Source organism: Rhinolophus sinicus, linkage group LG01 (genome assembly GCF_036562045.2).
Source record: "Rhinolophus sinicus isolate RSC01 linkage group LG01, ASM3656204v1, whole genome shotgun sequence".
In the NCBI taxonomy this organism is placed as follows: Eukaryota; Metazoa; Chordata; class Mammalia; order Chiroptera; family Rhinolophidae; genus Rhinolophus; species Rhinolophus sinicus.
Genome location: NC_133751.1, coordinates 59,279,313 through 59,297,363, shown reverse-complemented (window position 1 = coordinate 59,297,363; position 18,051 = coordinate 59,279,313). Strand labels below are relative to the sequence as shown.

The 18,051-nt window shown below is 41.6% G+C and overlaps 1 protein-coding gene across 1 annotated transcript in view; it reads right to left on the bottom strand.

Moving 5' to 3' along the window:
* Positions 1-18,051, bottom strand: part of SLC12A8 (solute carrier family 12 member 8) — a 112,895-nt gene that overhangs the window by 11,311 nt on the left and 83,533 nt on the right. Inside the window, exons 10-11 of the mRNA XM_019723083.2 lie at positions 11,830-12,475; positions 378-475 (exon numbers count right to left, since the gene is read on the bottom strand). Coding sequence (XP_019578642.2) covers positions 378-475; positions 11,830-12,475 — 744 coding nt within the window. The remainder of the gene's footprint in view (positions 1-377; positions 476-11,829; positions 12,476-18,051) is intronic.

Sequence of the window (18,051 nt, the reverse complement as noted above, 5' to 3'; positions counted from 1 at the left end):
AAACATGCTCCTGAAAGTATCCTCTAATCAAAATTATCAATAAATTGATACTCTATCTTAGTTCCTTGTCCTACTCTTCCCTAAAAGAAACAAATTAGAATGAATTATGTTTGGTGCACCTAGAAATTGAGTGACCCAGAGATTATCAGAGATGATTAATTATTTTACAAGTGAACCACTGATTAAAATAAGTGGTGTATTAACTGTAATGTTGCCATACATAGTTTCATCTAAATTCTAATATAAAAGGTAATTAAATCACATTGCTCCTACTTAAGACTCTCTTCCCTCCTCCCCTCCACCCCAACTGTGAGATCACACATGTTTCCACCTGATTATGTTTCAAGAACAATTGAGATCAAAATGAAGTTGCTCACCCCCAACAGGGAGACCCAGGGGTTGCACATGTGGGTGTAGAAAGAAGTAGGTCTCCTCTGGATATCTTGTTCCTGGAGCCTAGACTTTGGGAAGAAATCTGAAAAATAAATGAGCCAAATCCTTGCTTATTAATTTGTAACCAAATCCTCTTCTTCTATTTTTATGAGCAAATACCCATGAGCTCCTCTTCTTCTATTTTGTAACTCAGCCTAAAAGACGACTTCCACTCATATCAACCATTAACTGCGTTGTGGTCTTAGTCAACTCACTCTCGGACTCTCTAATGTAACACATTTACAAACTCTCCTCTCAAAGGAGAGCTTTCATATCTCTCATCACCAAATCTACCAACCCACTTGCAACTGAACCCTCTCTTCTGCCTTCCCTCTTAGTGTAGTGGATGAACAGTTCCGGCTCTTATGTAAGGCCCATCCCTCCACTTGTGCTCTGCTCAAGGATTTTACTTTTGCCACATAAATTTTTCCATTCTCTACCGAATCATTCCCACCATGTACAAATACTCTACATTGTAATTTCTCCCACCTAAACAAATACCTCCTGGTCACCCCCTAGTTATTGCCCTATTTCACTGTCTCCTTGTAGGAAAACTCAAAAGAATTGCCTATACATTCTCTACTTCCCATTATGTCCTAAACCCACTCATTAGATTGTAAAATTCCACAAAAACTTCTCTTCCCAAAGTACCAATGACTTGACCTTTTCAAATTCAGTGGTGAACTCCCAGTCTTCATTGTTGGCCTTTTAGACAGTATCTGACACACATGACCACTTCCTGCTTATTGAAACTCTTTCTTTTCTTGGTTTCTAGGATGCCTCACTCTCCTAGTTTTCCACCTACTTCTTCTCAGTCTCCTTTGCTGCCTTACCGCCTCCTTCCAACCCCCAAATATGGGAGTATCCCAACATTCATTCATTCCTCAACAGTCTATTTTTTTATCCTATATATACTCACTCCTAGGAGATCTCATCTAGTCCCATGGCTTTAAATGCTATCCATATACTGAGGATCCCTAATTTACGTCATCCTTGACCTCTCCCTTAAACTGCAGTTTTGAATCTAATTGTCTTCTCAACATCTCTCTTTATATAGCTAATAAGCACCTCAAAACTTAACATGGCCAAAGCAGAAATCTATTCTCCCTAAGTCTTCATCTACATAAATGACACTACCATTCACTCAAATATTTAAAATTCATCCATAACTCCTCTTTTTTCCTCACACCTACATCTATTCCATCAGTAAATCCTGCTGATTTCAATATAATCCATCAATATAATCAGAATATGACCACTCCTTACAACCTCCATTACTCCCATCCTAGTCCAAGTCACTGTCATCTTTCATCTGATTTACTGCAAGTGCACTCCATAGTAGAGACCACAACTAGAGTATATTTTCCAGGATCTCTTGCAGTTAGGTGTGGCCATGTGACTAAATTCACACCAATGGAATATGAACAGAAGTGGTGAGTGCCACTACTGCACCAAGGTCTTTGAGAGAGTAGGTGTGCCTCTTCTCTGTGCCTGAACTCTGAACGTGGTAAGTCAGTTTTGACTTTGCACATGACAAAGTCCTAGGGGATAAAGAAGTCCTAAAAATGGAGGGAGCCTGGGTCCCTGAATCAATTCATGGAGGAGAGCATCCCTCTGATTTAGAACACCACTTCCTGGACTGTTAGTGCAAGTGAGAAATAAATTCTTATTGTGTTTCAGCCACTACATATTTGGTTATTTCTTATAGCAGTTTAGCCTTCTTTAATTAATATACCTCCAAAGAGGCTTTGGCTCTTTCTGTTACCTCTATATAATACATTCCTTACAAAGTCAGTGATCATGTTAAAGCCTGAATCTGATCATATCATAGTCCTAGCTAGAACTTTCAGTGGACTTCTCTCACAGTTACCATCACCTGCATGGCCCTACACAGCACTGACCTCCACTTTCCTCACTATAGTCATCTCCTACCTCTGTCTCTCAGCCCACTCCTTTCCAGGATACATGCAATTTCCTGTGCCTGGACCTTTCTTCACATCTCTACATGGTTCACTACTTTATACATTCAGTCCCATTAAAATATCCTTTTCTTGGGCCGGCCCATTGGCTCAAGCAGTTGGAGCTCCGTGCTCCTAACTCCTAAGGCTGCCGGTTCAATTCCCACATGGGCCAGTGGGCTCTCAACCACAAGTTTGCCGTTTCAACTCCTCGAGTCCCGCAAGGGATGGTGGGCGGCACCCCCTGCAACTAAGATTGAACATGGCACCTTGAGCTGAGCTGCCGCTGAGCTCCCGGATGGCTCAGTTGGTTGGAGCGTGTCTTCTCAACCACAAGGTTGCCGGTTGAACTCCCGCAAGGGATGGTGGGCTATGACCCCTGCAACTAGCAACGCCAACTGGACCTGGAGCTGTGCTGCGCCCTCCACAACTAAGACTAAAAAGGACAACAACTTGAAGCTGAACAGCACCCTCCACAACTAAGACTGAAAGGACAACAACTTGACTTGGAAAAAAGTCCTGGAAGTACACACTGTTCCCCAATGAAAGTCCTGTTCCCTTTCCCCAATATATATTTCTTTCCTCAGAGAGATCTTTTCTGACAAACCTATCTGAATCAGTGGGTTTCAGATCTCCCCACCCTAATCTCTCTGTCCTGTCACCCCACTTTATTATTCATCATGGTCCTCCTCACTTACTAACATTATAGTGTATATTTATTTGCATGTTTGTTCTGTGTCTTCCCCTACTAGAATGCAAGATCAGTGACAGCAGAGACTTTCTATGTCTGGTCAGCATGTTCTCCAGTAGCTAGAACAGTGCTCAGAATAAAGTAAATACGTGGTTAAATGAGTGGACCAAACATCGCCCCCAGAGAGGTCTTCATCCTCTCAATATGTTTTCCTTCATCATGTGCTGCCAACTACTAAACTTATCTATTATACCTCCATACCTTGAGGGCAAGGAGTATCTTTTATATCTCTAAATGCCAGATCTAGACATTTAGAAGTTTGTGTATAGGAAGTGCTCAATAAGTGTCTCCTTATTAATTGTGGATTAAAATAAAGTCTGCCAAGGTTTCTTATTGATTTGAATTGATGGCTCTATTACATTTTTTAAAAAGAAGGAATACTGTTATGATCCCATTAATTAAACTGCATAATTCTCACATGCTCGATGCATGACTCAGTTTTTATCAATCATAGGCTTGGTGAAATACAGTTGCCCTGTGGTTGTTAAGAAGGAATACTATTGGTTGAGGACTTAGATTTTTGCCTCTCTGAGATCTGTCAAATATTATGCTCACCCTTTCACACTTGATCTTGATCATACACACTTCAATTACACTGTACCTAAGAGAATTGTGTGTGTGTGTGTGTGTGTGTGTGGTTTCTGAGGAACACAGGAGAAAGTAGTTAGGAAGGGATGGGTACTCCAGGCAAGCACAATGATGCAGTTTTACGTATCAGCAATGTGAGGGAGAATTCATGCAAGGATGCTCAATGACTTTGATTAAGTATGACAATATGGTTTCAAAACCCTTCCAAATGACTAAAGGAATTTTTTTCTCCTGCCAAGGATTTTTCTGGAAGAAACAAGCTTTGTAGATGATTGGGGAAGGAGATAGTTACTCATATTAGAAATTTTAGAGTAATGACCAGGAAGGAAATTTTTCTTTTCAAGTCTTAATTGCAAAACAAACAAATGAGTAAGCAAAACCATGCATCAGGCATGTTAAAAATATCAAATATAATAAACATAATGCATAATATTAAATTGTCCTTTAAAATGTAGTGGTGTGTCTAAAAGATTCTACATTCACAAAACCCAAGCAGATAGATAAACACTTCAAGCAGGAAGGGTGAAAACAATTATGTCAATTTTTAAAATCATGAATTTAACTAATTTTATAGAAATTACTTAAAATAAATACGAAACCATTTCTGCAAATGTGTTCCATACCTTCATCAGAATAAATAAACACATAGCTTTAGTGAGTATGTACAAACCAAAACTGTGCATTGATACCGTGCACAACGGATCACGTTTCAAGTCCATGTGGTCTTTTATCTTTTATGCCGATAATGCAATTGTTTCAACCACTTTCCAAACGCTGTACTTTTAAGTTATTTCTAACTTGATTATACAATTTCCCCAAATAGATTTACTAAGCCAGAGCAGTTTAACAGTTTTATATTTCTTGTTACATCTTGAAAGATCATTCTCCAGAAAAGAGGAATCAGAGGGACTTTCAGCTATGGCATGTGAAAAGATCAGTGAATCCTTTCCACAGAAATAAGTGTACAACTAGATAAAATAATCAAAAACAATCACTCAGGGCTCCAGAAATTTACCAATGGAAACAACAAATTAAGAAGTGTTTATTTTCAGGGCCAGCCCGGTGGCTCAGGCGGTTAGAGCTTCATGCTCCTAACTTTGAAGGCTGCCAGTTGGATTCCCACATGGGCCAGTGGGCTCTCAATCACAAGGTTGCCAGTTCAATTCCTCGAGTCCCACAAGGGATGGTGGGCAGTGCCCCCTGCAACTAAAGTTGAACACAGCTCCTTTAGCTAAGCTGCCGCTGAGCTCCCGGGTGGCTCCTGGTTGGAGCGCATCCTCTCAACCACAAGGCTGCTGGTTTCGACTCCCACAAGGGATGGTGGGCTGTGCCCCCTGCAACTAGAAAACGGCAACTGGACCTGGAGCTGAGCTGCGCCCTCCACAACTAAGACTGAAAGGACAACAACTTGAAGCTGAACAGCACCCTCCACAACTAAGAAAGGACAACAACTTGACTTGGAAAAAAGTCCTGGAAGTACACACTGTTCCCCAATAAAGTCCTATTCCCCTTCCCCAATAAAAAAAAAAAAAAAAAAAAAAAGTGTTTATTTTCAATAACTGTTGGAGCTGAGGGTAAGAACAGTGAGCATCTGTGGCCTCCTTGCCTAGGCTGCTCCCATCCCACCTTAGTTCTTACCAGCATGGAGTTGGTCAGAAACTAGAAGTTTTGCTGCCAGAGGGGGCAAACTTGTGTGTTGTGCCTTTATAAGCTAAATGTGATAAGCACAGTAGAAAATTCAATGGGGAAAATCATCAGCTTTGTTAGCCTGAGGTTGCAGACGCACCTAGGGGGTGCAGTGGACCAGCCAGAAATTTAATGGGGAGATTCTAAAAATGAGAGAACCATAGGAGAGCTATAGCTCCCCACAGTTCAATGGCTAACTGGAAAATGATGCCCCTATCTGGGGAGACCTAATTGAGACTGGCAAAAAGTAAAAGCCAGGGGAGACTGGAGAGCTGGCTCCAACTTTGACTGTTTTTCCCAACCCTCACACACTGGGTGAGGGTGGAAGCCTTATGGGCCATGCAAACACAGGGTCAATCCCCCTAGGAAACTGGTCTAAAAATTAAAAATAAGAATAAAAAACTGAGTAAAGATATCAGCAGCTATACATCACAGGGGAAACAAATTCCACAGTTCAAATCCAGGCAATTTGCTAAAACAAACCAACAGAATCCCAGAAACATACATAAAAATCAGGAGTTGCCACAATATGTTATCTAAATTGTCTAGTTTTCAACCAAAAATTATAAGATTACAAGACATGCAAAGAAATAGGAAACTGTGATCCATGCTCGGGAAAAAAGCAACCAAAAGAAACTGACTCTGAGTCGGCCCACACGTTGGGTTTAGCAAAGACTTCAAAGCAGCTAGTATAAGAAATATGTTCAAATAATTAAATAAAAACACAATGTCAGTGATTTAAGCACAATATGACAATGACTTTCAAAATAGGGAATATCAAGAGAGACATATAAACTACAAAAAAGAACCAGATGAAAATTCTACAGTTAAAAAGCACAATAACAGAAATGAAAAAAAAAAAATTAGATGGGTTCAACAGCAGATTTGAGATAGCAGAAGAAAGAATCAGTGAATTTTCAGATAGATCAATAAAAATTATCCAAATGAAGAGCAGAGAGGAATAGGTGGAAGACAAAGAAACTGAGCCTCAGAGACCTTGGGGACAATATCAAGTGTGATAACTAATATGTAATGTTAGACCCATTGTGGCAGAAAAGAAAGGAATGGGCAGGAAAAAAAACATTGGAAAAATAATAGCTAAAAACCTTCAAAATTTGATGAAAATCTTTAATCGACAGATCCATTAGGAATGAATCCCTTGACGTTACTTCTAGCAATGTGTACATATACCTGATTACCAAAGACCTACTATTTTTTTATCTAAAATTTTGACAGATATGTAGTGATATCTTAAAGGTGGTTTAACTTGTGTTCACTTAATCAATATCACGGCCTAGTTCATAAGACATACTGACAGCAAGCAGCATACACTGTCTGTGGTGGTTAAGAACACAGGTTCAAAAATGAGACAGACCTGAGTTCAAATTCTGACTGTTTTATAATCTGAGCAAGTGTTTAATTTTTTTAAGCCTCTCTGTGTTAAGTGCTTTTCTCAGTGCCAGGAACATGGGACATGCTCAATAAATGCTGGCTATTTTTAGCTACTAACAATATTTAACACCTAATAATAGTTTATTGAGGGGGCAGTGAATGAGTCTGGGCATTGATTTTTCAAATATAAACTGAATGCTCATCTCTTCTGACCTCTCTTTAGTAGAATCTGGATTTTGACCTTCCTGTTTTTGAAGATAATATGCTTTGGAAGGTATGCTTTTATCAGTTGTGTTTGTCAGAATAATTGTTTCCTTCTGTGACACTGTTATGCAAATGTTTTTATTTCTATTTAATCAGATTTCTTTTTATCTCTGATGTCTTCAATAGTCAGAAATATCTCTCCTGCACAGCTGTTATAAATAAAGAATTCATGGCTATCTAAGGTATAAAATACAGTCCCAAGTTAATTTTTTGGCTCCATTTGCTTGCAACAATATTTATTCAATAGCGATTTGATTCTTATTATTTTATGGCATCTGGTTTATCAGAGATTAGGTTCTTATAATAGTTGAACGCTTTCTATTCTACTTTCCCGATCAATGTTTCCCTTTTTCAGCCAGTATTTGTTCAAGTGTGCACCAATTTAGCCCTTACTGAGTTTTGTTGTGTGTCATGTGCTGTGTGGGAATACTGTGATGAATTCAAGGAGGAAAGACATGGTTTGTGACTAAAGGAAGCTGAAGTCTGGGGGCACAGGAATGAAACTAATATTTCTTTTCCTTAAGACAGACAGACAGACACGTAAGCCTGAAGACCAATGTATAAACATACGCATTCCGAATGTATAAAACAAAGTGATAATTATTGATACTACTTGTACGAATCAAATGTTATGCTTGTATAGCAAGGAAATCAGGGAATTCTTCTCAGAGGGGGTAAAACAATGGGTCAAAATGGGATTTTAAACCGTAAGTCAGAATTTTCCAGACGGAGCAGGGGGAAGTGAAGCAATTTGAGAAGCGCATATGCAAAGGCAGGAAGGAATAAAGAACATGAGGTGTTTGGGGCACCAATCTGGATGTAGCCGAACATCCCGTGCATGGGCTGTCATGAGAAAAGCAGCCTGGAACGTAGCTCAGGGCAGGATTGTAAAGAACCTTGCAGACCACACCAAGGGTCTTGAACTTTAGACAGATATCATTAGATTCCGGTGAAGGTTTCTAAGTAAGAGAGACATAATGAGAGTTGTATTGTGGAAAGATCATTCAGTGGACAATGAGAAGGAGAAAAAGGATGTGGGAAAATCAGGAGGCAGGAGACTAGTTGGAGACTTAACAAGAGTCTGGGTGTTAGATGATGAGGGTCTACACCATGGTAAAGGCAGCAAGGATGGAGGAGAGGGAGTGGTCAATAGCGATGGCATTTGACTGGGCAACTGGGTAGCGACCACTTCATTGATTAAACATGGCAAACTGAGCGTACATCTCTCCTGAAAACCCACTGAGAAAACAGAAAAGGAATCAAATAGGCATAAACCCACAAACACAAAGAGAATGAGAGAGGAAAGATAAAAACAAGTCCTGGGGGGCGGCCAGTTAGCTCAGTTGGTTAGAGCATGATGCTCATAACACCAGGGTTGCCGGTTCGATCCCCACATGGGCCAGTGTGAGCTGCACCCTCCACAACTAGATTGGAACAACTACTTGACTTGGAGCTGATGGGTCCTGGAAAAACACACTTGGTAATAAATAAAAGTTAAAAAAAAACAAGTCTCGGAAGATGGAAAGTGACAGAGGAGTGATAGCATACTGAGCAGAGCAGAGGAGGGTCAACTGTAGGGCTTACAGAGAGGGTGCTGGCGAGGAGCAGTCCAATGTACCCCATAGACTCCAGCACAGTCCAAGACCAGGAAGCGCCATGTCCCCGGGAAGTGCTAACGTGCCAGGGGTAGGTTGCAAAACTGTATATGAAATAGTTAGACACCAAGGTCCTTTCCTCTGCCCAGGCAGCAAGGTAATAATCCTTCTTTGTCCGATCCCTTCCCCCAAGCGGGGCTTCCTCTAAAGAAATCAAAACAGAGAGTGCCAGACTTGGGACACCAGGAACAGCCAAGAGTGGGGAAATGGAGCTAGAAACTGGGGAATTAAGTGAAAGTCTATGTCTTAAATAGTGGGACGCCCCCAACTCCATTACCTTACCTTGCTCCCTGAATGCAAGCAGCCCTCTGGGTGACTCCCAGGCAAGAGATTAAAGGACTCTTTTGTGGAGGAACTGAAGAGCCCCAGAGGAAACCTTCTAGATAGTCAGAGTCCTCCGAGAAGATGCTAGCTTACTCCCTACTCATTCTACAGTGAGATGCCCCAGTAAACAAACCCTGCTCAGTATGCAGGTCTTCCAGATAGCTTTTTAGTACTTCACTTCTAACTGTGGAAAGAAATCAAAAGATCAACAAACATTTTAGTAAAGCCTCCAATGAGAGAGAGAGAAAGAGAGAGAAAGTCAGAGAGAGAGAGAGAGAGAGAGAGAGAGAGAGAGAGAGAGAGAGGCCAAGCCAAAGAGAAAAGAATCCAGAGAACACAAAACAGTACAGTAAAAGGAGTAGAAAAAGACTTTCAAAGGAGAATAAGTAATATTACAGAAAGATAAATCACTGTACCCATAAAAGAAGAATGAGGTGATGTTCAAATTAAATTAGGATAAATTAGGACAAATTAGGATACAACCAAGAGCTCTTGGAAATTAAAAACAGGATAATTGTGGCATAAACTGATTATTGCTACCCAATCTCTCCTTCTTCCTTAGGAAAAAAAGCTACAATTTGATGTGAAGCAGCAATGTGACCTGCTAAAAAGACATGTCCCAGCTTCCCCTCTGAGAATAGCTGGAAAGGCTGGAGAATCAAGTTCAAGGCTATGCAGCCAGGGACAACACTCAAAATTACATATCAAAGCAGTCTCGTGGGGACATCACTGCTGAGGGCACCAAGGTCTAGACACTGCAGCCTGCCCATTGACCCTGAAAGCCCTGGACACTTGAGCCAGGAATTTAGTCATCCTGCAGCTACCATCATGCTTCCAGAGAGTTCTGCAAAGTCTCTATTTCTTTGTGTTTTCAATTCCCAGTTCCAAGTATAAGGAGAGCTTACTTGATTAACAGAGACTTGGTCTTGTGTCTGGACTCTGGCTGCTGTAGAGGCTGGAAAACTGATATCTGACATTTTGGTTTTGAGTGTGAAAGTCTTGCTTTGCCTCCCACCAAGACTTATAACATTGGAAATTCTCCAAACATAGGGAGGTCACTCAATTCTGGGTAGGCAAAAGAAAAGAAAAAAAAAAACCAACCAGCAAAAATCTACTATAATATTGTATTCAAGAAATCTCGTGTTCCCTGATCCAACACAAAAGTGCAACCTAGAGAAGACTCCCAGGACAACAGGCTTGTAGCAGGCCTAGAGAGCAACAGGATAGGAGCCACGGGACTGGGAGGGGGTGGTGGGGGGAGAAATAAAAAGAAACGGATATGATAGATTTCTGAAGACCTTGAGCATCTGAAAAATAACATTGAGAGGCATTTGACATATCTGCCAGAGCATTTAGAGAGAAAAAACAAAAACCACACAAATGAAAAACCAAGGCAATTATTAACTCCAGGAAACAGAAAAATTGGACCAAAAAAAGGAAATGTAATCAGAGTATAATATAGGGCTCAGAGTTAATCATGATAATATGAATACCAGCTATTAAGTTAATCAAAAACTGTGATATAATTACTAGGGACATTGAATGAGAAGTCAGAGTGACATAAATGAGTTAAATCTTCATTTACTAAAATAGAAGTCAAAAGATGGTATCTGAAACTGACATATTAAGAAGGAGCAATACAAATATATTATTTAGTAGCATTAAGGTTAACAGAAAAAGCAACATTTTAGTTGAAAGTGGGGTTGTCTGGGGGTAGGGTTAGGGGGTGGAGAAAGATAAAGGGATAGTAGAAAAGAGTGGAAACTACTATTTTGGATTGTGACTTTTAATTCCACTGGGCTTATTAAACTGTACACTTATTACTCTGATAAAAATAAAATTATTTTTTAAATTTTAATAATGCTCCTACCGTTAAACACTTCCCACCAATTTGAAGGTAATGGAGGAAAAGCAGGTATATGGGAGAATGCAAAGCATCTATTTTTAGAGCTCTTCTTCCGTGTCCCTCTGTCTCTTCCTCTTTGCCCACTTGTCTGTACAGGCTTCAGGGGCAGGGTAATACAGAGGAAAGGACCGGGCTGCACATACAGGCAGACCTGCGTATGACTCCAGCTGTGCAAAGGACCACCTCTGAGACTACTCTGTGACCTCCGTGGGCCTTGGGTTATCATTAGTAAAATGGAAAAAGGTAATATTTATTATAGGACATGAAATAACATACGTAAAGTACCTAAAATATGGAAGAGTCTCAAAAATTACGAGTTCCTCTCTCTCAGAATTTCTCATGCCCCGGAAGCCTGTCTTGGAGAGTCTCTCTCTGTGTCTCTGTGTTTGTGGATTGGAGAAAGCAAAGAAAAGCTGTGCTCCTTCAGCTACCTTCTCTCCATCCCCTTGTGCCTCGTTTGGGAGATTCATCTTCCATAGACAAAACATACCAAGTCCTTGCCGGGCAGTTGGTCACAACACATTTCCCCTTCTCTTGAAGAAAAAAGACATTGGTTTCATTCATGTTGGTATTATACCTCCGCTGATTTTTGAGTAAAAGGAAATTAATATTCAATTATTGGCCTTGGCTCCCACGTGCAAGTGTAGACAGAAATTTCTGTCTAAAACCAACTAACTACAATGGAGTAGAAATTCAGCTGGTATCTCCATATAACTTTTAAAATAAATTTCAAATAAAATTAACAAGGATTTAAAACTCAGCTATACAGTGAACTAGCTAAGGACTTGAAAGAGGGTTGGGATAACTGGGCAGGTAAAGCAACCAGTATTCATCCCAAGTCAGGAGGCCCCAGTGTGATTTCAAAGCACTCACCTTCCCCACTTGGCCTAGGCCGGTTCCTCAGCTCAGGGACAATTTGATCTCCATGTGCTCCCCCAAGCCAAGCACCTTCACTCCTGGCACACTGCGAGTTCCAGCAGGACTCCTGCCCGTCCCAGGAGGCAGTGGGCAATCTGTCAGGGCCTTCCGTAGGGAAGGAAGCAGGGGACTTAAGGTCCAAGAGGAAGCTATCTTGTAGGGTTTGCTTGGTGGCCTTCTTGCATTTCCCCTTCTGACTCTCAGGGATCGTGTCACTCTCTCCTCGCCTGGGCTGGCTGCTCTCAAGCTTCCTGGTTAGCTGGAGAAGCTGATCCATGTCTTTGGTGAATTCCAGCAGAGTGCCCTCAGAGAGGCTTTGAGCAGTGCCCTCAGAGCCATAGCTGGGAGCCTTCTCCAAGAGCAGGTGTTCAGAGCAGTAGAGAGCTCCCGTGTCCTCCCTGTGCTCTGCCTCAGGCACCTGGGGATGGCTGCAGGGACCCATGGACAGGGAGAAGTAAGAGTAATCCACCGTGATATATGTCAGCATGAAGTTGATGGTGACGATGGGGGCCAGAACATTCACCTGACCCACAAGGACAAAGGCCATGGTCACCAGGCTGGTCAGGCAGATGGCAGCTACGGGTGTTTTATTTGGCCCTTTCTGCAGAAACAAAAATAACATGTAGGGCTATGACATTTCACAAGAAAATCACATTATGTGATAGAAACACAACTCACAATGGCTCAGCCACTTCTCCCATGTCACTCTTTGTGTGTTAGCAATTGTTAGTCTACAAACCTGGGATAGTACTATCCAACTCACGGAAGTATTGTGGGATCAGAGCTAATACATATAAAATGCTTGAAATGGCACCGACACACAGTAGGCTCATAACGCACCATGGGTATTAGTTGTATAAGTAACTATTAAAATGGGCATTACACTAGAACTTGGACTTCCCAAGTATTTCTCCTTTTGTCTTTCACTGGGTTTTAACACCAGCTTTGGAAATCAAAGAGGTGAAAAGTTGATTCTTCCCAGGCTATAGTGGAAAAAAATGAACTTAAGGGGAGTGGCAGACCCTGACAAACAGCAGAATCACTGGTGGCTGAAGTTGGGGAACCCTGATACTAAGCACATACACACGCATATGCTCACACACACACGTTTACACACGTCTGTTATTAAAGAGGTGGGTATGGTGACCTACAGGAGGATAGCCGTGGAAGGTATGTGCTAACTCCACGTAATCTGTTACTCCACAAAAGCTATTTATTAGTCACTGACCTAGTTCTTGGGCCAAAATCAATAGTCACTTTTCAGTTCTCATCTTCCTTAACCTAAGAACTACATTTGACCCACATGATTGCTCCCTGGTCTTTCAAAGACTTTCTTCATCTAGCTTCTCTTTTATTTTATTTTTTTTTCAGAATTGCCTGATTTTTTTTTAATTGGGGAATATTGGGGAACAGTGTGTTTCTCCAGGGCCCATTAGCTCCAAGTGTTGTCCTTCAATCTAGTAGTGGAGGGCGCAGCTCAGCTCTAAGTCCAGTCGCCGTTTTCAATCTTAGTTGCAGGGGGCACAGCCCACCATCCCATGTGGGAATTGAACCAGGAACCTTGTCATTGAGAGCTCGCGCTCTAACCAACTGAGCCATCCGGCCGCCCTTCACCTAGCTTCTCTTGATTCATCTGTTGCTCCTTCGGTCTCTGTGGCTGCCCCTCCACCTCTCTGAAATCTACATCTAAAGCAGTCCAGCCATCCTCAGATTCCCTCTCTGCTCTATCCGTACTCCCTTCCTGGGTGATATCGAGTAGGCTCGTGGCGTTACGTACCCGCTTTATGCTTTCAGTTCCCAAATGTGAATCTCCAGCCTGAAATGTTCCCCTGAAATCCAGACTTAAATATCTAACCATCTACTCAACATTTCCAGCTGATGTCCTATAGGATCTCAAACCGAATATGCCCCAAATCAAATTGCTCACCCCCCAATCTCCCACCCCTCAATTTTACTCCTTCTGCAGTCTTCTCCATCTCAGAAAATGGAAATTCCATCCTTCCAGTTACGCAGTCAAGCAAAATTCCTGATGCCTTTTCTTATTTTCTCATTCTCCATCAGCAAATATTATAAGAATTTACCCTCAGGAAATACACAGGATCTAACCACTGCTCCCACCTCCTTTACTGCCAGCATTCTGGAATGCAAAGGGGAGGCGTATAAGCCACTTCCATATCTGACCTGCAAACCTCCCACATGTTGTTCCAGGTGCGTTCCCCCTTACTGAGGGCTGGAATAGAGAACAAAACCTTTGCAGTCACAGGACAAAGATGGCAACAGAATCATCAGTCTGAGTCTCTGAGGATCAGAGCCCCTACTGTCCTGAAATACCTTCCCTAGAACTTGAGAGTCAAATTCTAAAATAAAATAATAAAACAAAAGAGTGAGAGGCTTTTCTTGTTTCCAAGAATTATGTTTTTGGTACAGCTACAACTGTTTAGCATATTCTAATAATAAAGCTATTAAGAGTGAAGTAAATCCTCTGAAACTAACAAGAACTTAAAAGGAGGGTCTTAGTTACGCTGAAGGAAATGCTAGTGGTCCAGGCCAGGAGCTGGTAAAAGTGCGTCTTAAAGTGACAAAATAGTCAAACATGAGCTTCTGTTCACCAAAAGAACCATAAAGAAACAAAAAGACAAATCACAGAATGGAAAAAGCTATACCTGACATGCATACCTGAGAAAGGGTAATACAAAAACTCACTACAAAATAATTAGACGACAACCCACTAAAACAAATGAACAGAAGAAGGCCTATTAAACATATTAAAGATGCCCAACCTCATTAAGTAATTAGGGAAATGCAAATTAAAACCATAGAGAGATACCATTCAACACCCACCAGACTGGCAAAAAAATGAAGTCTGATGATATTAAGTACAGGCAAGAGCATAGAGAAACGGGAACATTTATCCACTGCGGATAGGAGTGTAAATGAGTGCAATCACTTTGGGAAAAGATTTGGGTGCTATCTAGTAAGTGGAGATACACATACCTTACAATTTAGCAATTGCACTAACGAGCACATAGTCTGGAAGAACTCTCCGTGTGCACCAGTCTACTGGTGCGAGAGTGTTCATTGCACTGTCTGTAACAGTTCCAAACTGGAATCACTCCAGGGTCCATCAACAGCAGAACGGATAAACCGTAGCAAATGAGGAAATGCTACACAGGGATGATAATAAACAAACTGCTGCTGCAAGCAAAAACATGGAGGAATCTCATAAACATAAGACTGAGTGAAAGAAGCAGCCACATTTATATAAAGTTGAAAAACAAGCACAATTACATTATTTTGTTTAGAGATGCATATGGAGTAAACCAGGAGCTGGAGCGAACTACGACCCCTGAAGTCAAATCTAGCCACCATCTGTTTATATGTACCCAAGAGCTAAAAACGGTTTTATATTTTTAAACAGTTGAGGGGAAAAAAAAAATCAAAAGAAGAGTAGTATTTTGTGACACATGAAAATTGCATGAAATTCAAATTTCAGTGTCAATAAAGTTTTATTGGAACACAACCACACTGATCGTGTTAGGTATTGTCTATGGCTACTTGTGAGTTACAATGGCAGAGTTGAGTCATTGTCACTGAAATCATAGGGCCTGCAAAGCCTGAAATATTTCCTATTTGGCCCTTTTCAGAAAAAGTTTGCCAACTCCTGAGTGAAACCGCAAAGAAAGTAAGGAATATTATCACAGCAGTCAGGACAGTAGCTTCCACAGTGACAGGGGCAGGACTGTGGCCAGAGAGGGCGTGCGGATGGTAGCATCTGGCAGCTGGCAGTGTTCTTGGGTGGAGGTTACAAGGATGTCACTTTACAGTTTTTTAACTGTTCATGTTGGTTTTATGCCCTTTTCTGTATGTTGAACATATATCCATTTATTTTTAAGTTTCTTCTTCCCCATTAAAAAAAGTGCTAGTAAAATTTAATCATATGTAAAGAAGATTTGGGTGTCAAAGTTAAAAGGCGTGACAAACTAGAGAAAATATCTGTAATACATATCACAAAGAATTAATCTCCCTAACAAAGAAGCAGCTGCTGGAAATTGAGAAGAAAAAGACCAACAACCACAGAAAAACACACAAATGATTCTGAGAGGAAAAGATGTTCAACTTCATTCATAATAAGAGGAATACAAATCACAAATGCCCTAAGGTACCATTTCTCACTACACAGTTGTCAAAAATTCACATTTGACAACAAGCTGTGGACCGGCTCACTGTCACCACTGTGGTACCTGGGGCAAGTGTACAAATGTTGATCCATATACCCTATGTCTAAATATTTACCATTATAAACCAAGCTAACAAACAATTAGATCAAATATGTTCTTTCCTCCTGTCTTGGCAAACACACCTTCAGAACAATGGGGAAGCCTGGTTTAGAATTCTCACACTCCTCAGAGTTGCTCACTGGAGGATGGCCATGCACAGCCTCCAGCTCCCACTTCACCCCCTTTCCCTTCCCAGACCACATAGGAAGGGACCTCACACCCACATGTGGACTCTGGGCCCATACCTTGGCCCTAGAGAGGACAGGCCCAGGGAAGAGGCCCTTGCAGCCCTGGATATGGGTTAGGGGACATCTGGGCAGAGAATTCTAAGGTACATCATGCCTGGACCATGGTCTAGAAGAGGGGCATAGGATCTTAGTGGGCATGTCCCCTCAGTCTTGTGAACTTCTCACTCCAAGGACTAGAGCAGAGTCCGATAAAGCAGGGTCTTTTGGCCTGAGTCTAAGAGTGATGCTGGCTGTGGGGAAAGAGGAACTCTAATGCATTGCTGGTAGAAGTACAAAATGATATGAATCCCGTGGAAGGTGTTTTGGCAATATCTATTAATATTACAAATGCATTAACTCTTTGACCCAGCAAACCCACTCATGAAAATTTACCCTATAGATATATCTACACATATACAAAATTACACGCACACATATGCATGTGCATGCACGCACACGCGTGCGCACACACACACACAATTATTCTTTGTAGCTCTGTTCACTGCAAGCAATACAAGCGTCAATCCATAGGGAACTGGTTAAATAAACTATGTATATCCACATGTTGGAAAAAGAGTAAGAAAGTTGGGGCGGTGCATGGGATGGTGGGCTGCGACTAAGATTGAAAACGGCGACTGGACTGGGAGCTGAGCTGCGCCCTCCACAACTAGATTGAAGGACAACGACTTGGAGCTGATGGGCCCTGGAGAAACACACTGTTCCCCAATGTTCTCCAGTGGAAATACAAAAAAAAAAAGAATGAGAAAGTTGTCTCTACATCCATATGAAAACACAGATTTCTAAGCTATATTAAATGAAGAAAAGCAAGGTGTTGAACAATGTATGTAGAACACTCACTATCTTTGTATAAAAATAGAAAAGGATTCATAAACACTAATACAAACAGTTATGGCTACAGCATGGGTGTTGGTGGGGGGAGAGATAAAAAAGACTCATGCGAGGAGAAAATATTCTCAGTGCAATACCTTTCATGTTACTTTTAGTAATATGAAACCTTGTACATATATTACCTCATAAAAAGAATGGAAATTAAAGTAAAAGGCATGTACCACACGGAACATACAGAGATGGCAGCCAGTGCTCCTCCTGAGCCGGCACTGACTGATGGATCAGAAGTGGAGGAAAGTAAAAGGGAGGAACGAAGGGTGACTTGCAATGACGTGGCCCTCCCGCAGGGGGCGCTGGGGATAGGTAGGGGTTCGGGGAGGGTCTCCATGGTGCTCCGAGATAGAAATGAACTTGCAAACTACATGCTTGGGAAGCAGGGTTCTCTCTCTTTATCTCTCGTCTGTCATCCCCTCCGTTTTAGGAACGTCTCCTTTGAGTGTCCCATGGCTCAGACAGGCTCTACTGTATCAGTCAGGGTTTGGGCTGTGATGACTAACAGGGTAACAGGGAGCCCAGAGGAAACCAGTGTGGGAAACCATCACAAAGCAACCCCAAAGGGAAGGTGAACTTGGGGGAGAGTTAGAGCCACAAGGAGCAGCAACCTCCTCACCACGAGATTCTTTCTTCTAAGTTCAACTTGGAGGATCCTGAATTTATTGTTATTAAAGGAAGTGGCACTCCCTTTCCCTGCTACGCAGGGTCCAAGACGCTACTATGACAGTTAGCTAATGCAGTGTTATGGGGCCCTGGGGGCTGTGACATTG